This window comes from Lissotriton vulgaris, chromosome 1_1 (genome assembly GCF_964263255.1).
Source record: "Lissotriton vulgaris chromosome 1_1, aLisVul1.2, whole genome shotgun sequence".
NCBI lineage: Eukaryota > Metazoa > Chordata > Amphibia > Caudata > Salamandridae > Lissotriton > Lissotriton vulgaris.
The window spans coordinates 2,142,982,827-2,143,002,302 of record NC_141685.1 but is presented as its reverse complement, the minus strand read 5'-3'; the positions used below and the strand labels follow the sequence as shown (position 1 = coordinate 2,143,002,302).

The window sequence follows — 19,476 nt, the reverse complement described above, 5'->3', positions numbered from 1 at the left end:
GCTGAGGAGTGGAGCCAGAGAGACTGGGGAGAGACTATCCCTAAGCTGAAGTGCTGCTTGGAGGATTGGCCTGCAGTGGTTCCCTTACTGCTGAAGGAAGGAGAAAGGAACTTTGTGTACTTTATTTCAACTTGTGAAGGATCTCCAAGGGCTTGGAACAGAGCTTGCCTCCTGCTGAAGTCTCAGGGACAACACACTTCACCCACCAGCTCCCCAAGAGTTCCCTGGAAGTGCCTGCAGTTGTGCTGGACTTTGTGGGGACTTGCGTGTCTCAAGGAGCTAAAAGCGAGACTCAAGAACAAGAATCGTGTCGCTGAACTGCCGCTTCACAACACGAAACGCCTCGCTTCATCGGAGAAGGGGATCGACGTTGCAGCAGACGTGGCCGCGTCACCGGGAAGCGTGTTGCAGGAGAAGAGGATCGACATCGCATCAGATGCCGCTGCATCTCCGAGAAGCGTGTTGCAGGGCCTGAAGTGGCTCATCGCCGGAGAAGAGGATCGACGTCGCTGCAGATGCCGCTGCATCACCAGGAAGAGTGTCGTAGGCCTGTCGCGGCTTGCATCGTTGTGGAAGCAACTCGCATCGCCAGGGGAGAGGATCGACGTCACAGCAGATGCCGCTATATCACTGGGAAGCGTGTTGCAGGGCTTGTCGCAGCTCGCATCGTGTAAAGCATCTCGCATCACCGGAGAAGAGGAACAACGTCGCAGCAGACGCCACCGCATCATTGGGAAGCGTGTTGCATCAAGGAGAAAGCGCCATCTTTATTTCTTTGCATTAGATCTTCGACACATCACCGTCCTTGTGTGTCAGGGACTACTGCATCACCTTTCCTGCAACACTTTCATTGCCCGGGGTGTCGCATCTTAAGGTACATTGACTCAAAGTGTCGCATTTTAAGATCTAAAGAGAACTAAGCTAATTCTACCATTTTAAGCACAGTTTTGTGGATTTTTGTCGTTTGTGGTCTTGTGATAAGTCTATATAAAGAATACTTATTTTTTATATAAAACCTGTGTGGTTTCCATCTGTAGTGTTGTCCCTTGATTACTGTATATGTTCACAAATGCTTCACACACTGCCTCTGAGATAAGCCTGTCTGCTCGTGCCAAGCTACCAAGGGGCTGAGCAGGGGTTATTTTAGGAGTGTACCTGACTAGAGGCAAGGGTCCCTACTTGTCACAAGTACCTACCTGTGCCAACTAGAGACCCCCAAATCTAACACATGTGAATATATGAACAAATCAATACTGGAGAAAGTGAGCACCAATTAGTCGGGTATCAATATGCATCTGTATCTGTTAACAGCATCAAGAGACCACATTAGGGATGAACTTGCCTGTTATGTTATGACAATAGCATACTGTAAACAAACAACACATGCTAATTAGCTGTTCATTTGCATGTTTATTGAAAAACAAACAGAAAATCTAATCACAATTTAATAGCTATCAAAGACTGGGAGGTCTCTATGTAAAAATTCAGAACAAAGCAAATCCTGCATTCGGTATCATTAAAACATACAGAATGTAGTGAAGTTGTATTTTCTATTAGACTTTCTGTAAACATTAAAGTACATAAATTGTATTTCACTTGTTTTGCTGGCTGCAACTTGCAGATGCAAAGCGAGAATGAATAGAACTTCAAGGAGTAGCTGAAACTTTTTTGAAGAAATCCCGGTTTTAATGAATTCGCAATTTCATGGTGTAGGTAGGTCAATGACTATTGGTGGATTTACTGGTTGATAATTCACAGTGCATATTGATGAATTTACATACGTGGTTGTTCCATCAGCCATTACACCATAACCTAGTAAATAAAAAAAGAAGCAGTTATCATCACTGTGACACTGACACTCCGACTATGAACTGTACTGTTACTTAAGAAAACATCTGTGTTTACTGGCAACCCAGTTGCATAAAAAACAATCTGTATGCTCCCTTTACAGGCTATAGCTAATGTTAAATGTGCGATCAGTAAGCATTCCTTGGCTGCCAACTCACTACCTTGGTGACTTACATTTTTGTGGTCTCCCCATTGACAGGTTGCAGGCAGCATTGCATTCCACACTTTGCAGAACACTTTCTCCTGTATCACTGGATGGCTTTGTTATCCATTTCAGTATAGTGTTTGATATTTGTTGTTTTTATGTTTATATTATGTTTGTACCACCAATGGAGCATTGCTTCTTTACCATATTTGTGACTGGTCGCTGTATTTTGTCCTTGCACAGCTGACATGATGGGAATTTTTTTTTTTCATACTGTTTAATTTTTCTTTTAGCAATCAGTCACAGCATGTAACTGTAGTCCTCGTTGTTTGTTATTTTAGAACTACAGTGTTTATTTAAATTGTCTTTATTCTTTTATTTATTACATTTTTTTATTGAAGCCAAGGTTTGTCAAACATGAACATTTACATATTGCAGCATTATATCATAGCAAAGAGACTAAACAATGAAAATCTATTTTAACAAAATGAATCGCAATGAGTCACTATCCCAAATAATAGTCTTGTTATACATTTCATAAAAAAAGAGTTAGTCAGGTACAAAAATACAAATATCCCACAGAAAAAGCCCCCTGTAAACATTCACACAATAAATAGATAAATAGACAATTGACGAGGTCTAAAATCTCATTCCACCCCTCCACCAATAAAAACAAGCAATTACATCCTCTCCCTCTGCTTTAATCAAAGCTCGAACCCCATGTTTTATTACATTTCTTAAGTCCCCCATTTCTTGCTGCAAAGGTATATTCACTTTACTTCACCCTTCTCATCTTCTGCCTCCATTCCAAAGCTGACGGAATTGAGTCGGAACCAGTGACCTTGCAATCGCCATAGCTATGTATAAAAATCTAGTCACTGAATCTACAAAAGGGAGATCCGGATCAAAGCCAAAAAAAATTAACCTGTCATTTACTTCCAACTGTAAATTACATTCCTTTTCGAGATACACAAATACCTCTGCCCAGTACACATTAATCTTTGGACAGTGGAGCATGATATGTGACCAATTGGCAACAGGATAATTCAGACATCGGAAACATTTGGAAGACTGATTGGGGTACATCTTTGCAAGGGCAGCTGGGGTTCGATACAGCAGCCATTTACTAAAAAATAACATCCTGCGCCAGTTTGCCCCTCTTAAAGAGCTAAAATTTAGCCTGTTGATAGTAGTCCAAATATGGGGGGAGATTTCACAGTTTTCCTGCTCTGACCATTTCCTTAAGGCTTTAGATTCAACATCCACCCCCCTTACAGAGGACACATTTTTCTTCCAGGCACCAGGCTTCCTGTCTGATACCTTAACTAAAAGATCCTCCAGCAACTGATTTTGAGCCAAAAAGGAGATGACACTTATTTCAGAAAGATATTTAAATAAAGTGCTTTAAGAGTTCATTAGGATAAAATCATTGGTCAATGATTGGCGCATATCTACTATAGACACCCAGTTACCATCCCGTATAAAATCAGAAATTTTAACATAGCCCGCTTCCGCCCATTTTACGGCCAGATATCTGGGTTGTCTAACACCTATGAAGGGGAGGATTTCTTCTAACAAGGAAGCAGAGTTAATTGCCGGTATAGAATATTTTTTAAAGAATGCCTGCCTTCTTTTAAAAAGCCATTTCAAGCTCTTGTAGCGGAACAGCTTTGGAGATCTGAACATTAACAGGGGAGAATGAATTTGGCTGTCCTGACACATGAGATTGATAAAAAAAAATTGGTAAAAAATGTACTTGTGGTGCTGGCTTGAACCTTGATAATTATTGTGCAAAATACGCATCATAGTAGCTTTTAAGACTGGGAAGTGCTAAACCACCCTGATCCAAGTCTTCATATAAAGTGCTAAGTGCTAGACGTGGGACTTTTTTTGCCCAAATAAAGGCTGTAAACATTGACTCAACCTGAGAAAAGAAAGAGCTTGATAAAGTGCACGGAATTGAGGCAAACAAAAAATTAAGTAACGGTAATACAGACATTTTGATCAAAGCCACTCGTCCAATTATAGACAAAGGAAGTAAGTTCCATCGGAGAACAGCCCTTCAACTTTCTTTATTAGGGGAAGAAAGTTTAATTTATATAAATCATCGATTAGATTGGAGAAAAATATTCCCAAATATCTCTTTGCATTAGGGTTTGCAGAGCCCCGAATATCAGGGTGTAGATTTATAGAGAGATTTTAATTAAGCTGTGGGCTTAATTAAAAGCAAGATGTCATCTGCGTATAGCTTTATTTTAGGCATTGCTGTAATTGGAGGACGAATATCAACACAATTGCGAATGGCTGTTGCTAGGGGTTCAATAAAGAACGCGAATAGCACCGGTGATAGAGGGCAGCCTTGCCTTGTGCCTCGCTTAATTTTATTAGATGATACCACTTCTGAATTAATAATTATATTTGCCACCACATTCTCATATAGGCTCTGAATTAAAAGTATCAATCACCGTGTCATATTAAAAGAGTGTAAATCGAAAATAATGTCTGCCAGACCACAAGGTCAAAGGCCTTTTCTGCGTCTCATGATAAGACGAGAGGAGGAATCTTCTGACCCTCAAAGTATTCCAGGGCCTCTGCAAGAAAGTGGGTGTTAGTGGCCAATTGTCTGCTAGCCAGAAACCCGTTCTGGTCGGGATGGATCAACTGTGCTGCGAATCTATTGAACCTACAAGATAAAAGTTTTGTTACGATTTTGTAGTCCGAATTCAGCAGCGTGATCGGACGATAGGAGCTAGGATCCATCTTATCCTTACCTTTCTTTGGGAAACTAATGACGTTCCCCTGCCTAAAAGATTCCGGAACGGGCCCTCCTTCTAATAAAGAATTAATCAGGGCTAAAAAAAAGTCTGGTAGTGCCCCAAAAAACACATTAAAAATTTCTGCGGGTAATCCGTCTGGACCACAGGCCTTGCCATTCGCCAGACTTTTTACAACTTCCTCCAATTCTATCAAGGAAAAAGAGCTCGCCATAGATTGATTATCTATTTCAGACAGAGTTGAGGATGGATTTTCCTGAAGGAATTTAGCAAGTAGTTGGTCATCAACCCTTTGTAATTTACCATAGATAGAATCGTAGTGGGCCATCATGATGTCTCCAATTATCCCTGGGTCTTCTGTGGGAACTGCTGTCAAAGGGCATTTTAATGCCTTAATTTGATTTGCTGCGGCCTGCTCTTTGGCCTGCCATGCCAATAGCCTACCTGTGAAATTACTTTCCTCATATACTTTCTGTTGAAAGCGTTGAAAAAAAGATCTCACTTTGGATGTTATAGGCAGAACAGAGCTTGCGTTTGGCCTGACCAAGAAGTTTTTTATTAGAGACAGTAGGATCTTTAAAAAATATCTCATTGAGGGCATGAATCATGTCTTCATGCTGTAACTTCTCTAGCCTAGCTTTCTTGGACATAGCTGCATCTTTGCCTATTATTAGTCCCCGCACAAATGCTTTGAGTGAGTCCCAAACTATATGTGCTGCAGCAGACAAAGTGTTCTGATTTAAAAATTGTCTGATCTCTGAATCCATAAACTTTACCCACTCCTTATCATTTAAGTACTGCTTATTGAAAACCCACCATTTTGGGAGTCTCAATCCTTCCCCCAGATGGATTTCCAATGTCAGCATTGCGTGGTCTGAGAATGCATTAAAGAAAAAATGTTGTTGAAAAAACTCTAACCCCTGGGAAATAAAAAAATCAATACGGGAGGAGGAACAGAACCGACCAGATCCACACGTGTATTTCCTTTGAGATGGAAACGCTAATCGCCATGGATCATGTAAGTTCAATACAGATTCATAATTTTTCAAAACTTTAAAGGATCTGGGCTTTGTCTGCCTCTTCCCCTGTACTGTAGAATCTAACCGTGGATCCATCAAAATAATAAAATCTCCACCTAAAATGAAATCCCCCAGGATCCTGATCAGTGCTAGAAAGAGTTCCTCATAGGGTTTCATATTGTCCTCTACCGGTGCATAAAAACTCACATATGTGAGAGGGCGAGGTTTAGATCTAAACGAAAAGGAGGCCCAGCACCACCTCCCAGATGGATCGCTACTGGTGTTAATAAACTCTGCTTGTAAATTTCTATTAATAAAAATAGCGGTCCCTCTAAGGGATACCGAGGAAGATGAGAACCCCCTATAACCTGCCCATGATCAAAACATAGAAAATTCAGAGATCTTAATGGCCGAGATATGGGTTTCCTGTAGAAGAATTACCCCTGGGTTTTCTGTTTTTACCAACGCCTCAATAGCACGCATCTTTCTCTTATTATTGAGCCTGTTAACATTAAAAGAGACGACCTTTAAAGTTGACATTTTAGCCATATATAAACAGTAGTGACTTTTCTAGCAAAACAGATGAAACAAATAGAAAAAAGCAATAGGACTTCCCCCCCCACCACCACACCTTCCACTTTCCCCTCCCCCAACTCAATTCGGGTGTCATGTTGCTACACCCTGGTGCGCTCCACTACCGCCCCCCCCCAGCAATGTGAATCACACTTTCTCTTCTGCGCCTTGCAACTAACCATCTTTATTTAATCTACTCAGCCTACTAAGCTTAATATTCAATCTCTCCCTAACTATACACTAGGCTATGATTAACCATTTTAAGATACTTTGCTGGGCTCAGGAGCCGACTTGCTCCCTCTAACAAAGCGGCAGTCGGACCTGACATTTAACTCCGCTATTCGGTCATCCCTAATCGATCAGTTAAGAATAAAGTATCTGATCTATCATACTAGATTAGGGAGCCATATCCACTTTGTCTGCCCCTGCATCTTAATAATAAGGGTTAGAGATTTAAGCTAATTGCTTGGCTCAGCACCGCCGCGTTAGACCTTTCTATCGTTGGATGCTGAAGAAATGCCCTCCAGAAACCCCTGAGCTTCGTCTATGTCTGTAAACATAAAGAACTTCCCTTTTACTAGGACTCTTAGCTTGGATTGCTGGGCAAGTTATGCTTGTGCTCTTTTGCCTTGAATAGCTGCAGCATTTTAACAAATTCTTTCCTGCGGCAACCCGCGACTGCTGACATATCAGAGAAGATACGACATTTTGTAGTCTCATTAATAGCAAATTGCCTTTGTTGTATGGCCTTTGTTAAAACTGCTTCCTTTACTCGAAAATCAGAAAAATTAATCAGGATTGTATGTGGAAGTGTCGAGTTGGGGAATGGCTGTGCCAGGACACGATGAGCTCTGGTAATCGTAAGGTCCCCTTGGAAGTCCGGGATGACCTTTTGTTTGATAAAGATATTCACCCAACTCAAAGTTTGAGAGCCTTCAACCCCCTCGGGTACTCCAACTAAGCAAAGATTAGACCTTCAGGAATGGTTTTCCAATTCTTCCAACTTAGATTCCAGTGTCTGTTTTCCTTTCGCCGCTATTTTGAACTCTTTCATGACAGTGGACAACTGATCCTCTAATACAGAGATTCTTTCCTCAGCCTCTTGGAGTCTAGTAGGGAAGCTCCCCATTGTGTTCTCAATCTTTTCGAGACGCAGACTGAGGGAGGCCAGTTCCGCTTTCTGTACCTTTTTTAAGTCAGGACTTCATCCAGGATCAAATCGAGCATATATTTAATGCTCATTTGGAAGGCCCTAGTTGTCTCTACCCCTGGATCGATACTAGCCTCAGAACTTAGATCGGTCTGCCGAGAGAACAAAGCCATCGGTAGGATTATACCAGAGGGAGAAACTCTCAACTCAACCTCTTATGAACCGCAGCTCTCAAATCCGGCCCATGACACTTCATAGGATCAGCCTGTTGAACACTACCTTGCTCCTTCCCTGAATTAAATAAATTGGCTACGGGGACTCCGATCCGAATAATGGGGATAGCGGGGATTTCTGTATTGACGATTTTTAGGCTACTTGAAGCCTGTATACCGGGAGAAGCCGAGATTGCCGGGCAGTTTGCATTTAATAATGGACCTTGGGGCTCTTGAGATGCTTGTGCACCTCCACTCCGGTGTCTGTGGAATTCTGTACACTAGATTTGGGGGTACAAAGGCTGTGAGGGCTAATAGGGAAAGCCTGTATAGTAGGTATAGAAGGCATAGTAGTTTTTTTTTAAAAGAGCAAATTGCTTAACCCCCTTCTGTACCATCTCTTTCTTCTGCGCCTCCAAATCACAGTTGCCTTCCGGTACACTGTTCTGGGGGTGTAGGGAGATAGCTGTAGTTATTAAGCTCGAGCTTGAACCCTCACAGGGGTTTTCCCCTGATAATGCAAGTTGCTGAGTAATTGCTGCTGGGCTCCCTTTTTCTATCTCCCCCTCTGAGCTTTCAACAGTAGAGTCGAGCAAATGCGAGGGGGGGGCATTTTCAATTCCAGCCAAGCGCGCCGCTTTCTTTGCCTCTCTGGCCTCTCTCACTTCTTTCGCCAACAGGCGGCGGGCTTTAGCCTTAGCGAGACGAGTACTCTTCTTCATCTCAGGAGGGTCAGACATAACGTTTTAAAAAAAAGAAATAATGAAGAGGAGAAGATTCTGCCTTTTATGTCTTGGTAAGTCAACTCCTGAGACTTCCTCAAGCTTCGAGCACTGTGTGACAGAATGCTAATGTCGAATTTTCTGCCCCCGGCTCCTCTTTCTCTTTTGCCCTTCACCCCCCCTTACTTAAATTTTTTTATTTTCCTGTTGATTTTTTTTCACTGTTTGACACTTCCTCACCTCTGTGCAGGGGAAGGTCAGGGGTTTTAACAAGGCAGGGGCTCGTCGCTCTTAACTCCTCTGGAAACAGCTTCGACTGGCTCCGTGCCTCCGTGCCCCGTGCCCCCTCGCTGCCTGCCGCCGCTCGCTTGGATCACATTCCCCCGAGTACTACGAGACCAGATAACGTCTGCTACCTGCGTCCGCTGCATGCGGGGGGGAAGAACACGGCTCACCCGGTTCAACAGAAAGACTTAGGAAGCACCGAGAAGCCGCCAGGAAAGGAAGGTTGCAAGGAAACGCTGCCGTCCACTGCTTCCCATTACTGAGGGGCGGAGTGAAGCGTCACCTGGCTATTCGGAGGCGGGTACTCCGTAGCCATCCCAATTGTCTTTATTCTTGTTGATCCCACAGATCTCCGCCCAGTACCCATTGTGTCAACCTCATTTTGAATGTTAAGGTTTTTTGGTTTTGCAGAATCACTGATTGTATTCGCAAGTTGCACTACAAAGTATACCCCGCAGTCTTCTTTATATAGGGCTGCAGCTTGCCACCTATTAATGCCCGGAACTGCTGAGGCTTCTTTTCCTGAGTGCCGAGCCCTTTTTTGGCTATTTGAGGTACTTCTCAGTCAGGTCTCCATAACTTTTTTCCATATAAAAAATCCATGCCAAAATTTGTGCCCTTTGTTCCCCATTATCATGGGGATTCTAAAGGCGCCCAAGGTTTGTGGATTCCCCTGGATGGGAACAGAGGAAAGAGGCAAAATATAGCTAAATTTTGAGGTTTTTGGAGGGAACTATAGGGAAAAGTGCTCAACAAAAAAGTGTCAAGTTTTTTTGTTCTCCTAAAAATGGTATCAACTAAAGGCTAGCTGTTCTAAAGTCACCATATTCGATTTTTCAGGAACATGCAAAGTTGAGTCAAACTTACTTTTTTACCACAGTTTTGACATTTTTTCAAGCAGTGGATCATTGTGCGGTAGTGTGGCTCACTGGTTAGAGGCGGCAGACCCGAGAGCAGAGGACGGCCTGGGACCAGGGTTCGATTCCCGGCACGGCAGGTTTCTGGACCAGGGTCAGCGGACTCGATAATTCTCTCGCCTCGGTGCCCACTTTGATCAGCGATCACACTCGGCAACTCTGGGCATTAGCTTGCCTCATCTTCACTAACGGCCCCACCAGACCGCCGGGGATGCCTGGTCTCACCCTGGAGATACCCATTAAGGGACCATCTCTCAGGGAACCCAGGAAGGGTTTCGCAGCGGTCGAAGCGCCTTGGGACCCTACGGGTAAGTAGTGCGCTATATAAATGCCTATACATACATACAAACCTTTGTACTTTCAACTTACTTTCAAGTTTGTGGTGGAAACCAGGGTAAACCACATAGTTGATACCAGAAAGCTATAGACAACATTCTGAATTCAGCAAGGGGACATTTGTGTAGATACCTCAAGTTTTTCTCTAAGAAATTAACAGTTAAAATAGAATAAAAGTATTGAAAAGTAGTAGGAAAAAAAGCAGCAATTTGTAACGTTTTCATCTGTAACTTCTTTTCATGATGATCGGTTTACCAAAGCATTATACCATTATGTTTGCTAGTCTCTTCTGGTTGTGGGAACATATAGGGTTTGTTGATTGTCCAAGAACCCGAGGGACCCAGAGCCAACAACTGAGCTGCACCTAACAATGGTTTTTCACTGTGTGCTCAGTGTGGAACAATTCATATGATAGGAAAAGATCAAGAGCTGCGGGCGAATGCTGGTGGCCGACCATATTGGGCTGTGCACCCACCCCATAGCAGGTGGTGAAAGATCTAGGCATCTGGGTAGATTTGGCCCTCAGTTTTCAGTTGCAATCCAAGGAAGTTGCAGGGACTTGCTTTGGCATACTTCGGGGGCTCAAACCTTTGCTTAGGTTTTTGGACCCACCCATCAGACAAGTGATTATCTAGGCCTGAATTTTGTCAAGATTGGACTATGCCAACACACAGTAGTTAGGAGTTAACAAGACCAAAACCCTAAGACTACAGTGAGTTAAAAATACTGCGGCTAGACCCCTTCCGGGTCTCCCTAGAACTTGTTACACCTCTAGGGCAATTCATCGGCTACACTGGCTGCCTGTCACCAGCGAAGTGTAACTTAAGGTCCTCTGCATTGCGTTTAAAAATGTTGAAATCTACCTCTCCGGGCATTCTATCTAATTTGCTTTCATTCTATTCTCCTTCGCGTCAACTTCGCTCAATGGGACAACATCTGGAGACTGTATCTCATATGAGGCGGGCACGAGCGGGTGGGAGTTCCTTTCGTTTACTGGCTGCCAAGCTTTGGAACGCTTTGCCAGTGTCCATTTGTGCCATAAACAATTACATGGCCATTCGTAGGGCCATCAAAACTCATCTTTTCCCCTCACTCTAGCGCCTTCTTCTGATTACCAGCTTTCATGTTCTGCTTGAAGAATGCGACACCTCTTTGCCGAGGCAGCTGTGCACTATACAAAACATGCTAACATAACAAAGTGAAAAATAGGCGAACATTTATGGAATCTGAGGGTAGCCACAAATTTCCTATCACTCAGAATAGACCAAGTCTCCAGATAAAAATGCTATCCAACATGCTTGGGTAGGTCTAGGGCCAGCAACGGAAAAGGGCAAAAAACCCAATATTGACACATATTTTTCCATTGAAAACTGACCCTGTTTTGCAATGTCGCTAGCTGTAGATTGTGGGCCGTAGCTTAGCCAACACCTGGTGAAACCTAGCAAACCTCCACATTTTTTAACACCGGACACCCATGGGAATCCAGGGTGGATTGACTTGTGTGGCTCTCCCCAGGTATTCCTACCCAGAAGCTATAGCAAAGTTTAAACTCTGACAAGAAGCACACAATTTCCTTACATTTCTCTGAGTCTGAAATCTGGAATTTCATACTACCCAGAGATCCTACATAACTCCCAATAGTAATGGTACCCCCACTTGTGTGGGTGGGCCAAGAGACAGCAACACCAAAGGCCTTAAAGCGCTATGCGGAGAGACCAGAGATGGGGCAGCTGTGGTATTTGGGGTCACCCTTAGCTTCCAGCAATGGAAACCTACCAACCACAGACATTTTTGAAAACTAACACCAAGAGGATTCTAAGGTGGTGTGCCTTGCCGGGACACCACAAGGTTTTACTACCCACAATACACAATGCCCCCAACCCCCACCATAAGTAAATTGGGCGCAGATTCTATCTGCCCCTGGCTGGGGTCAGAAAGACTTGTTGTCCCTTTTAGGGTGGGAGGGGTGGCAAAGGCCAGAATGCAATGTCCTCACCACTTTCTTTTCTGTGAAATAAAAAATCCCTGTTGTCTAGTGGGCCTTTATTCTCCAAGGGGGCTGATTTGGAACAACCTCTCCAATTATGTCAAACCTCCTACATGCCCCAGGGGGGAAGAAAGACAATTTTGCCCCTTCTGGAGTGGGATTATTGCTCGATGCAAGGGAAGACTCTCCCCTCCTTTTGTTTACTTTAGCACCATTTTGATTCCCTGTGTCTTGTGGGATTTCTGCCCCAAGGGACAAATTGGGGGCAACCCCAGTCTGCTTCCCGAGCACCCTAAGGTTTTTTTTAATGACAATCAGGACAAACACCCACAGGTGTACATACTGTCAAAATATATATAATTAGAATTTTGTATAGAAAATCTACACATACTTACCTGTTAATATTTTGTCTACAACATTAAGGTATAATGATATTACCTACTCAATATTCAGGACCCCACACATTTAAAGGGTATTTTACTGTTATCTTTAACGCTTCTCTCCATCTCAGTGTGGTGTATAGATACAATGGGGGAACCCTGTATCCCTCAGAACCTGGGTAAGTTAAGTAAAGCTACAATGGTCCTGTTGGGTAGACAGCAATTACATTATTAACAAAACTGAATCCTTTTATGTATATGACTCACAGTCTGACGATATAACATGGCTCAGTCTTAACAAATCTCTTGGTGGACACTACTGAGTTGCCCTGCCACAGCCAGAAGTATTGTCATTGTTGTTCTGACCAATCTGCAACTTGTACATATTTGTATATAGCTTCACTCTTGTATATATGCATTGCACTACCAGCACTGAGCACTCACTGTCACTATGAAACACTTTTCACTATATATATATGCCTCACCTTGACAGCCTTTGAAAAATGTATTTTTAGAAATGTGTGAAAAATGACAAATCAAAAATAACAATAAGTATTTTTGCAAGCATTTTTGGAGTCTCTTGCACTATTGCGTTCCAATATACCAATAATTCTATGTTGCGTGCTGCGATTTAGCCCACTTTTTACTTTCCAGCATATTTGTTAAGCTGTGAGTCATATATACTAGTCATGTATTTGACATTTTCGTAACAAGATTCAATTTTGTTGATAATGTATTTGCTGTCTCCCTGACAGAACAATTGTAGCTTTACTTCATCTCAGGGTGGTGAGCAACTTGATCACTTTCAATTACTTTAAAACTATGTCCAAGTAACACTTTAGCATCTTTGCAGCCATTTCATACCAATTCCTTTTCCTATCATGTGCGTTTAAGTACAATTGAAAAAGTTACTTACCTTCGGTAACGCATTACCGAAGGTAAGTAACTTGTTCATCTGATAGAGACTTCTCGCTGCAGATTCTATCCCGTTGGTGGGTTGCAGACTCATGATCTAGACTAAGAAGTCTTGCAGGACTAAACTGGCAAAATGCCCATCCCAGCGCACTTGACCATCAAGGCAATAATGTTTTGCGAATGTGTGCAATGATGCCCATGTTTCCGCCTGACAGATGTCTTGGAGTGGGACACCCGAGCCAAGGCCGTAGTCGCAGCCTTTCTCCTGGTGGAGTGGGCCCTTAATCCTTCAGGGGCTACTTCTTTGCGAAGGCGCAACAGATTTTAATGCAGAGAACGACCCAGCGAGAGATGGTCCTTTTCTGCACTGCCCTTCCCTTCTTCGCTCCCACATATCCCACAAATAGTTAGCTTTTGTGCAGTCAAGGTAGAACGACAACACTCTTTTTGGGTCCAGTCAGTGGAGACGCTCCTCTTCCTTAGAGGGATGTGGGGGAGCTAAGAACGTGGACAAAGTGTTGGACTGACCCAGATGGAATGGACATAATGTAAGGAGGCAAGCTGGATAATGCCTGCAATTCACTCACCCCCCCCCGGGCCGATGTAATCCGCACCAAGAAGGCTGTTTTGATGTCCAACAGCTGGAGGGGACAATTGTGCAAAGGCTCAAAGGGAGCACACATCAGGTAAGTGAGAACCCAAATTAAGGTCCCACTGAGGCATAACAAAGGGCGTTGTTGGAAACAAGTGAGCCAGCCCTTTTAAAAATCTATTTACAATAGGAGACTTGAAGAGAGAGGGCTGGTCTGGCAACTGCAAAAAAGCAGACAGAACAGAAAGGTAACCCTTGAGAGTTCCCAAGGTTGAGCCTTGGTGGCAAGGGTTAGAATGAATAAAAGGACAGTAGAAAGAGAAGCAGAAAAAGGGTCAATAGGCAGCCTGATCGGAGGACCGACACTCATGCTCAGAAGCTCTGGATACCAGACTATCCTATCCAGTCCGGTGCCACAAGAATTACTTGGGCCCAGTCGCTTGTGATCTTCTTCAGAACCCTGAGCAGGAGTGATATGGGTGGAAAGGCATACAATAGGCCTGAGCTCCACTTGCGACGAAATGCGTTGCCAATCAAGAGCTGCCTTGGAAACCAGTGTGCAGTGCTGCTGGCATTGTGCATTCTCTTCGGAGGCGAACAAATCTAACAAGGTTCTCCCCACTGCAAAAAGAGACCTTGCGCCACCTCCGACTGGAGACGACATTTGTGATCCTGAAGGCATCAATGGCTGAGTTTGTCCACCCTGCCGTTCAGAGAAGCTGCCAGGTGTTGAACCACCCGGGTTTAGCCCTGCTGTTCCAGCCATATCCAGAGACGGAGGGCCTCTCGACAAAGGGCCACAAACCCACCCCGCCCTGCTTGTTGCAGTTCCACATAGCGGTGGTGTTGTCTGTGAACACCTGCACCAGCTTCCCCTTGACAGAGGGAAGAAATGCTCTAAATGCCAACCAAATCCCTCGGAGCTCCAACAAGTTTATGTGGAGTCCCGTCTCCACCGGAGACCAGTGTCCCCTGATCTTCACCTCTCCCATGTGGCCACCCCATCCAGAAGTGACTCATCCATCATGACTGTGAAATCTGGTGGGGGTATGGAGAGAGGTATGCCACAGACCCAATTGCAGCTCGTTAACCACCACTGCAGATACTCCGAGATCTGAACCACGTTGGTGAGATTTCTCTGATGTTGTGCCCATTGGAACTTCAAGTCCCACTGCAGAGCCTGCATACACCATCTGGCATGTCTTACCAACAGGATGCAGGAGGCCATGAGACCCAACAGCCTCAGAGTCAACCTCACCAAAATCCAGGGTAGAGGCTGAAATAGCTGAATCATAACCTGAATATCCTGGACTTGCTGCTCTGGAGGAGAAGCCCGAAACTGCACTGAGTCCAGAACAGCTCTGATGAAAGGGAGCGTCTGAGAAGGAGTCAGGTGTGACTTTTACAGAGAACCCCAGCGAATGCAGGAGGTTCGCTGTAGTCTGAAGTTGCAAGACGACTGCTGGGGCAAAGATGCCTTCAACAGCCAGTCGTCGAGGTGGGGGAAGACTGACACCTCTAACCTGCGACCACTGCCATCACCTTGCTGAACACCTGAGGGGCACTGTTAAGACAGAAGGGGAGCACAGTAAACTGAAAGTGCTTGCGGCCTACCTTGAGCTTTAGTGTAGTTCCTATATCCCTGATAGGCTCTGCGCATTGGAATATCATACACTATAGTTGTGACATAGGACTGAGGTGCATGCTTTGTTTCTATAGAGTTACACAGGAATAGATAGACAGGCGTTTCAATAAAAAAGGGTTTATTGAACAGTCTTATTTCTCGTGCAAGAGATATGAACTGCTACAATCTTAAGACAGAATGCAAAGTATAATACGTACAGCATCAGCAGTAAGATAAACTAATACTGCAATAGCATGGTTTGTAGCTATGACATATACACATAAAAATACATACATAAATAACACAGGCTAAAATATAAATACTCAACTAGTGCTTCTAGCCAGTTCTACCCCAGTGTACCTAACCTAAGTGTAGTATGAGGTAAGAAGTTGGTGCTGTTTAGCTATAGTATCGTGCGGCTGAGCCTTGCATTCACACAGTGTTAAGTTGATATGAGCTTATTAGAAGTTTAAACGCCATTTTTCCTTTCTGCTGCCTTTTGCACAGGGCACACACTTTATTAATTGTTTCGAGTTTAGCAGAGTATTTTACTTCACACAAGAATAATATGTTTTTCTACATTAGTAGCCTTGCTTGGTAAGCTTAGCCTGAACAGTGCGTGCCGAGGCCTTCAAGGTTATTTTAACACTGGTTGTTATTCGGACTGAACAGCGCACATTCTAGGCATAACACATATGCAGCTGCGGCCACCTCTGGTATTGGTGCGTTTAATAATGCACTGCGTAGGCATGATCACACACACTTGAAGAACATTTGTATGCTGAGAGCTTGTGCAGAATTTGATCTGATCCACTTCTGCTAAATACCAGAGGTATGGGGCCGCCTATGTAATCCCAAATACCTACTAGCAAGGGAGGGTGAAATATAGGTATATATTTATTCTGTTTCAGTTTAGCATTATAACATGCTTTCTCCCTTTGCATTTTATGGAATAGTAACTATGCTGACAATCTTGTTTCTAATAATATGTCTGCTTGTATTAGCTAAGGTGCTGCGCATGAGAACACAGCGTTAGAAATAAATATTTCAAACTTGCTTGTGTCTCTTTTTACTCCCTGTTTTGGACTGGTATGAGAGTATAACGAAACAGTGTTCTTGTTTTCCACATTGCCTGAGGTAACCTAAGTTGCATGTTCTGGGTTGTCTAATCATTGGTTTCTTGGCTATAGGACTAAGAGCTAATGAGACACTGATGCTAGTCTGGTAGGGGATGGTGGGTACTAAGGTGAGTTTTGGCACACCCTAATTCACTAAGGTCCTAAGTTTCTGTGCACAGTTCTGTGTAGGAGCAGAATCCCTGCAACATGGCGCCCTAACGATGGTGGTCTTATTACATGACGCTTGAGTAGTAGTTATATCAGTCCTTAACTCTGTCACTATTGTTTCCGGTTAACAGTGGTTAAACCTACCTATAGTTACATAGGTCTTTTCAAGCTTGAATCTTTCAAAATGGTTTCCATTTGAATTACTACCCAGTTGTGCTACATAGTTTTACATTGTACCTCTAATTCTCTGTGTCGCTATGGCTAACGTTGCCATACGGCAGCATAGTCGCATTGGAGTCCGCAACTATTTGCAGGTTTATAACATTGGCTTGGAGGGCATGGCAGTTATTTTGGTGGTAAGTGCTGAGGTTGCTTACCCGTTTGAGATTTTCTACTCATGGGTGACATTTCCCGCTGTGGAGGCAGCTACTCAGGTGTTTGAAACTTATACTCACACAGCCGTGCCCTTGGAATATGTTCCTTATAGGACACAGGAAATTCCGATTTCTGCATGGCAGCACCGTGTTTGGTTTAATGGAGCCCTTCCCCACTGTGTAACGGCAATTAGATGAGGTCCTTTGTCCATTCCAGGATCTTCTTGGCCTGTTTTCACTGGATTTACCCCTCATCCTTGTGCAGGGGTAGTTCCCGTTGCTGAATTGCGGCCCCTATATAACTCTGCAAACAGTGTTATCAGGGCCCTAGTTCAATATATCACCTGCAATTTCCAGGGCGGGGCCCCTGGTGTTGTGGCGCTTCCAGCTGGACCGAGCGGAATGAAGCTTAGTCCTGTGATGGTTAATGCGGTTATGGGCAAACGTCCCAAAGATAAGGATGATATGCCTTTTTGGCTTGCTGAGAAATTTGACCAACTGGAGGCAGTTTTTCCTAATTCGACTCCCGTTGAAAAACACAGGATTCTTACAATTAGTTAGTCCAAGGACTTGGTACCGGAAGCCGGTGACTGTGAGTCATGGGGTAGAATTTTTGCGGCAGTGTACAAGAGGTGCTCCGTCAATGGCTGTCCTTCCGACGGTCATTAAGCGTGTTCAGGATGAACACGGACCTGAGGCTGCAGTTGAATTGGGAATGAGACTCATTGGCACATTTGTAGTTTCCGATCTAGTCCTTTCTAATATAAAGGGAGATGCAGTGAACGTCCAAGTGGCTAATGCCTTGCGCGATGTCCCCGATGCCGACAAACCCGGACAGTTACCAATAATCATCAACGCGGCTTATAAGACCGTTGGCCATAATAGTTTAGGTGTCAAGCCCTTTTCTGCCATAGATAAAAAACAACCTCAGGGTTCGAAGTCTAAGAAAGACGTTCAGCCCAAGGCTCCAAAGCAAAATTGGAACAAAAATAAAAAACAGGGAAAACAACAACAGAAACAGGAGACCCGTCCCGCGTCACCCGTGCCTGCATCTACTGAGCACACTTATGATTTACACGACTGCTCTACGATTAAATCACCTGAACTATTTCAGGCTCCTGATCAACGCTCTCCTCGTTCTTTACAGAACACATCGGCCTCATCGTCCGGTGGTGGAGGCAGAGGACGGGGTAGCCAGCAGAGTCGCAACCAGCCCTGTCCGAAAGACGGAAAAGGCAAGCAGGATGATTCTTCACAGAAAAGACCCCAGTTTCAGAAAAAGAAAGTTGCCGCTTTAACAGCGAGATATGCCAGAGATAGTGAGAACGCAGCTTCGGAATATGATGTTGTTGGACAGCGTGGCAGAGATTACCATTGTCCGCGAGTCCCTGCGTCCACTACTGAAGGTGAAAGTGACTGACCAATTCATTGTTGTTGAGACTGCTGATACTAGAGTAGCTCCCCCTAAGAGGCTTTTTGAAATTGACCTCTTAATTGAAGGTGACATACAACGTACCATAAAAGGGGTATTTTGGGAAAATCTTACAACTACCTATGACATTTTGTTAGCGGAGGCTGACTGGCCCCCACCCTTTGTTCTTGCGGCTCCGAAAGGGGAGGAGGTAATCCTCGCTAGTTTCGAGCACACAGTGTCGAAAGAGCATGCGCTGAATTTTGCAGAGGAGTAGGCAAAGGCACTAGCAGCGGCTTTGTACCGTACTCACTGTGGTTGGGATAAATTCTCCCCCCGCCACGAGATTCCCTTACGGTCTATGCCGCAGCCTCAACCTCAATATCCCATGCGGTGTGAAGCGAAAGCTTCCGTGGCAGAAATCCTTGAACAATTGGAATATCAAGGAGTGATTGAAAGTTGTGTGTCTCCGATGAATAACCCGCGTTTTACTGTAACCAAGCCTGATGGTTCGTACCATTTTGTATTGAATTACTGGCATTTAAACTCACATTGCCGTACCTGTGCAGTACAGAATACCCACAACTCTGCTTTAGTGGATGGACTTGTGCGTAAAAGGTTTAAAACCACACTTGACATTTCCAATGTTTTTTTGCCCACAACTTGTCTGGTTTAAGTTTAAGTTACCAATGGACCAGTTTTACCAGTGGCGGTAAACAACGCCAATTTAAACGCTTAGCCATGGGCTATAACAATAGTCCAGGCATGTTTGCTGCCCGTATAGTCTCTCTTTTGGAGGGCGGCGACCCGGATGCGTGTTCGTATGTGGACGATATTTATCTCACAGACGACGAAATATGGGTGCATCTGTGTCTTGTTGACCGCATAATTTGTTGTTTTGTGGACTTCGGTTACAAATTCAACTT

At 44.1% G+C, this 19,476-nt stretch overlaps 1 protein-coding gene across 1 annotated transcript in view; it reads right to left on the bottom strand.

The window, feature by feature from the left end:
* Positions 1–1,459: 1,459 nt before the first annotated feature.
* MPPED1 (metallophosphoesterase domain containing 1) overlaps positions 1,460–19,476 on the bottom strand; it is an 888,950-nt gene continuing 870,933 nt past the window's right edge. Inside the window, exon 7 of the mRNA XM_086922282.1 lies at positions 1,460–1,812. Within this exon, the coding sequence (XP_086778408.1) occupies positions 1,703–1,812 (110 nt within the window). The 3' untranslated portion in view covers positions 1,460–1,702. The remainder of the gene's footprint in view (positions 1,813–19,476) is intronic.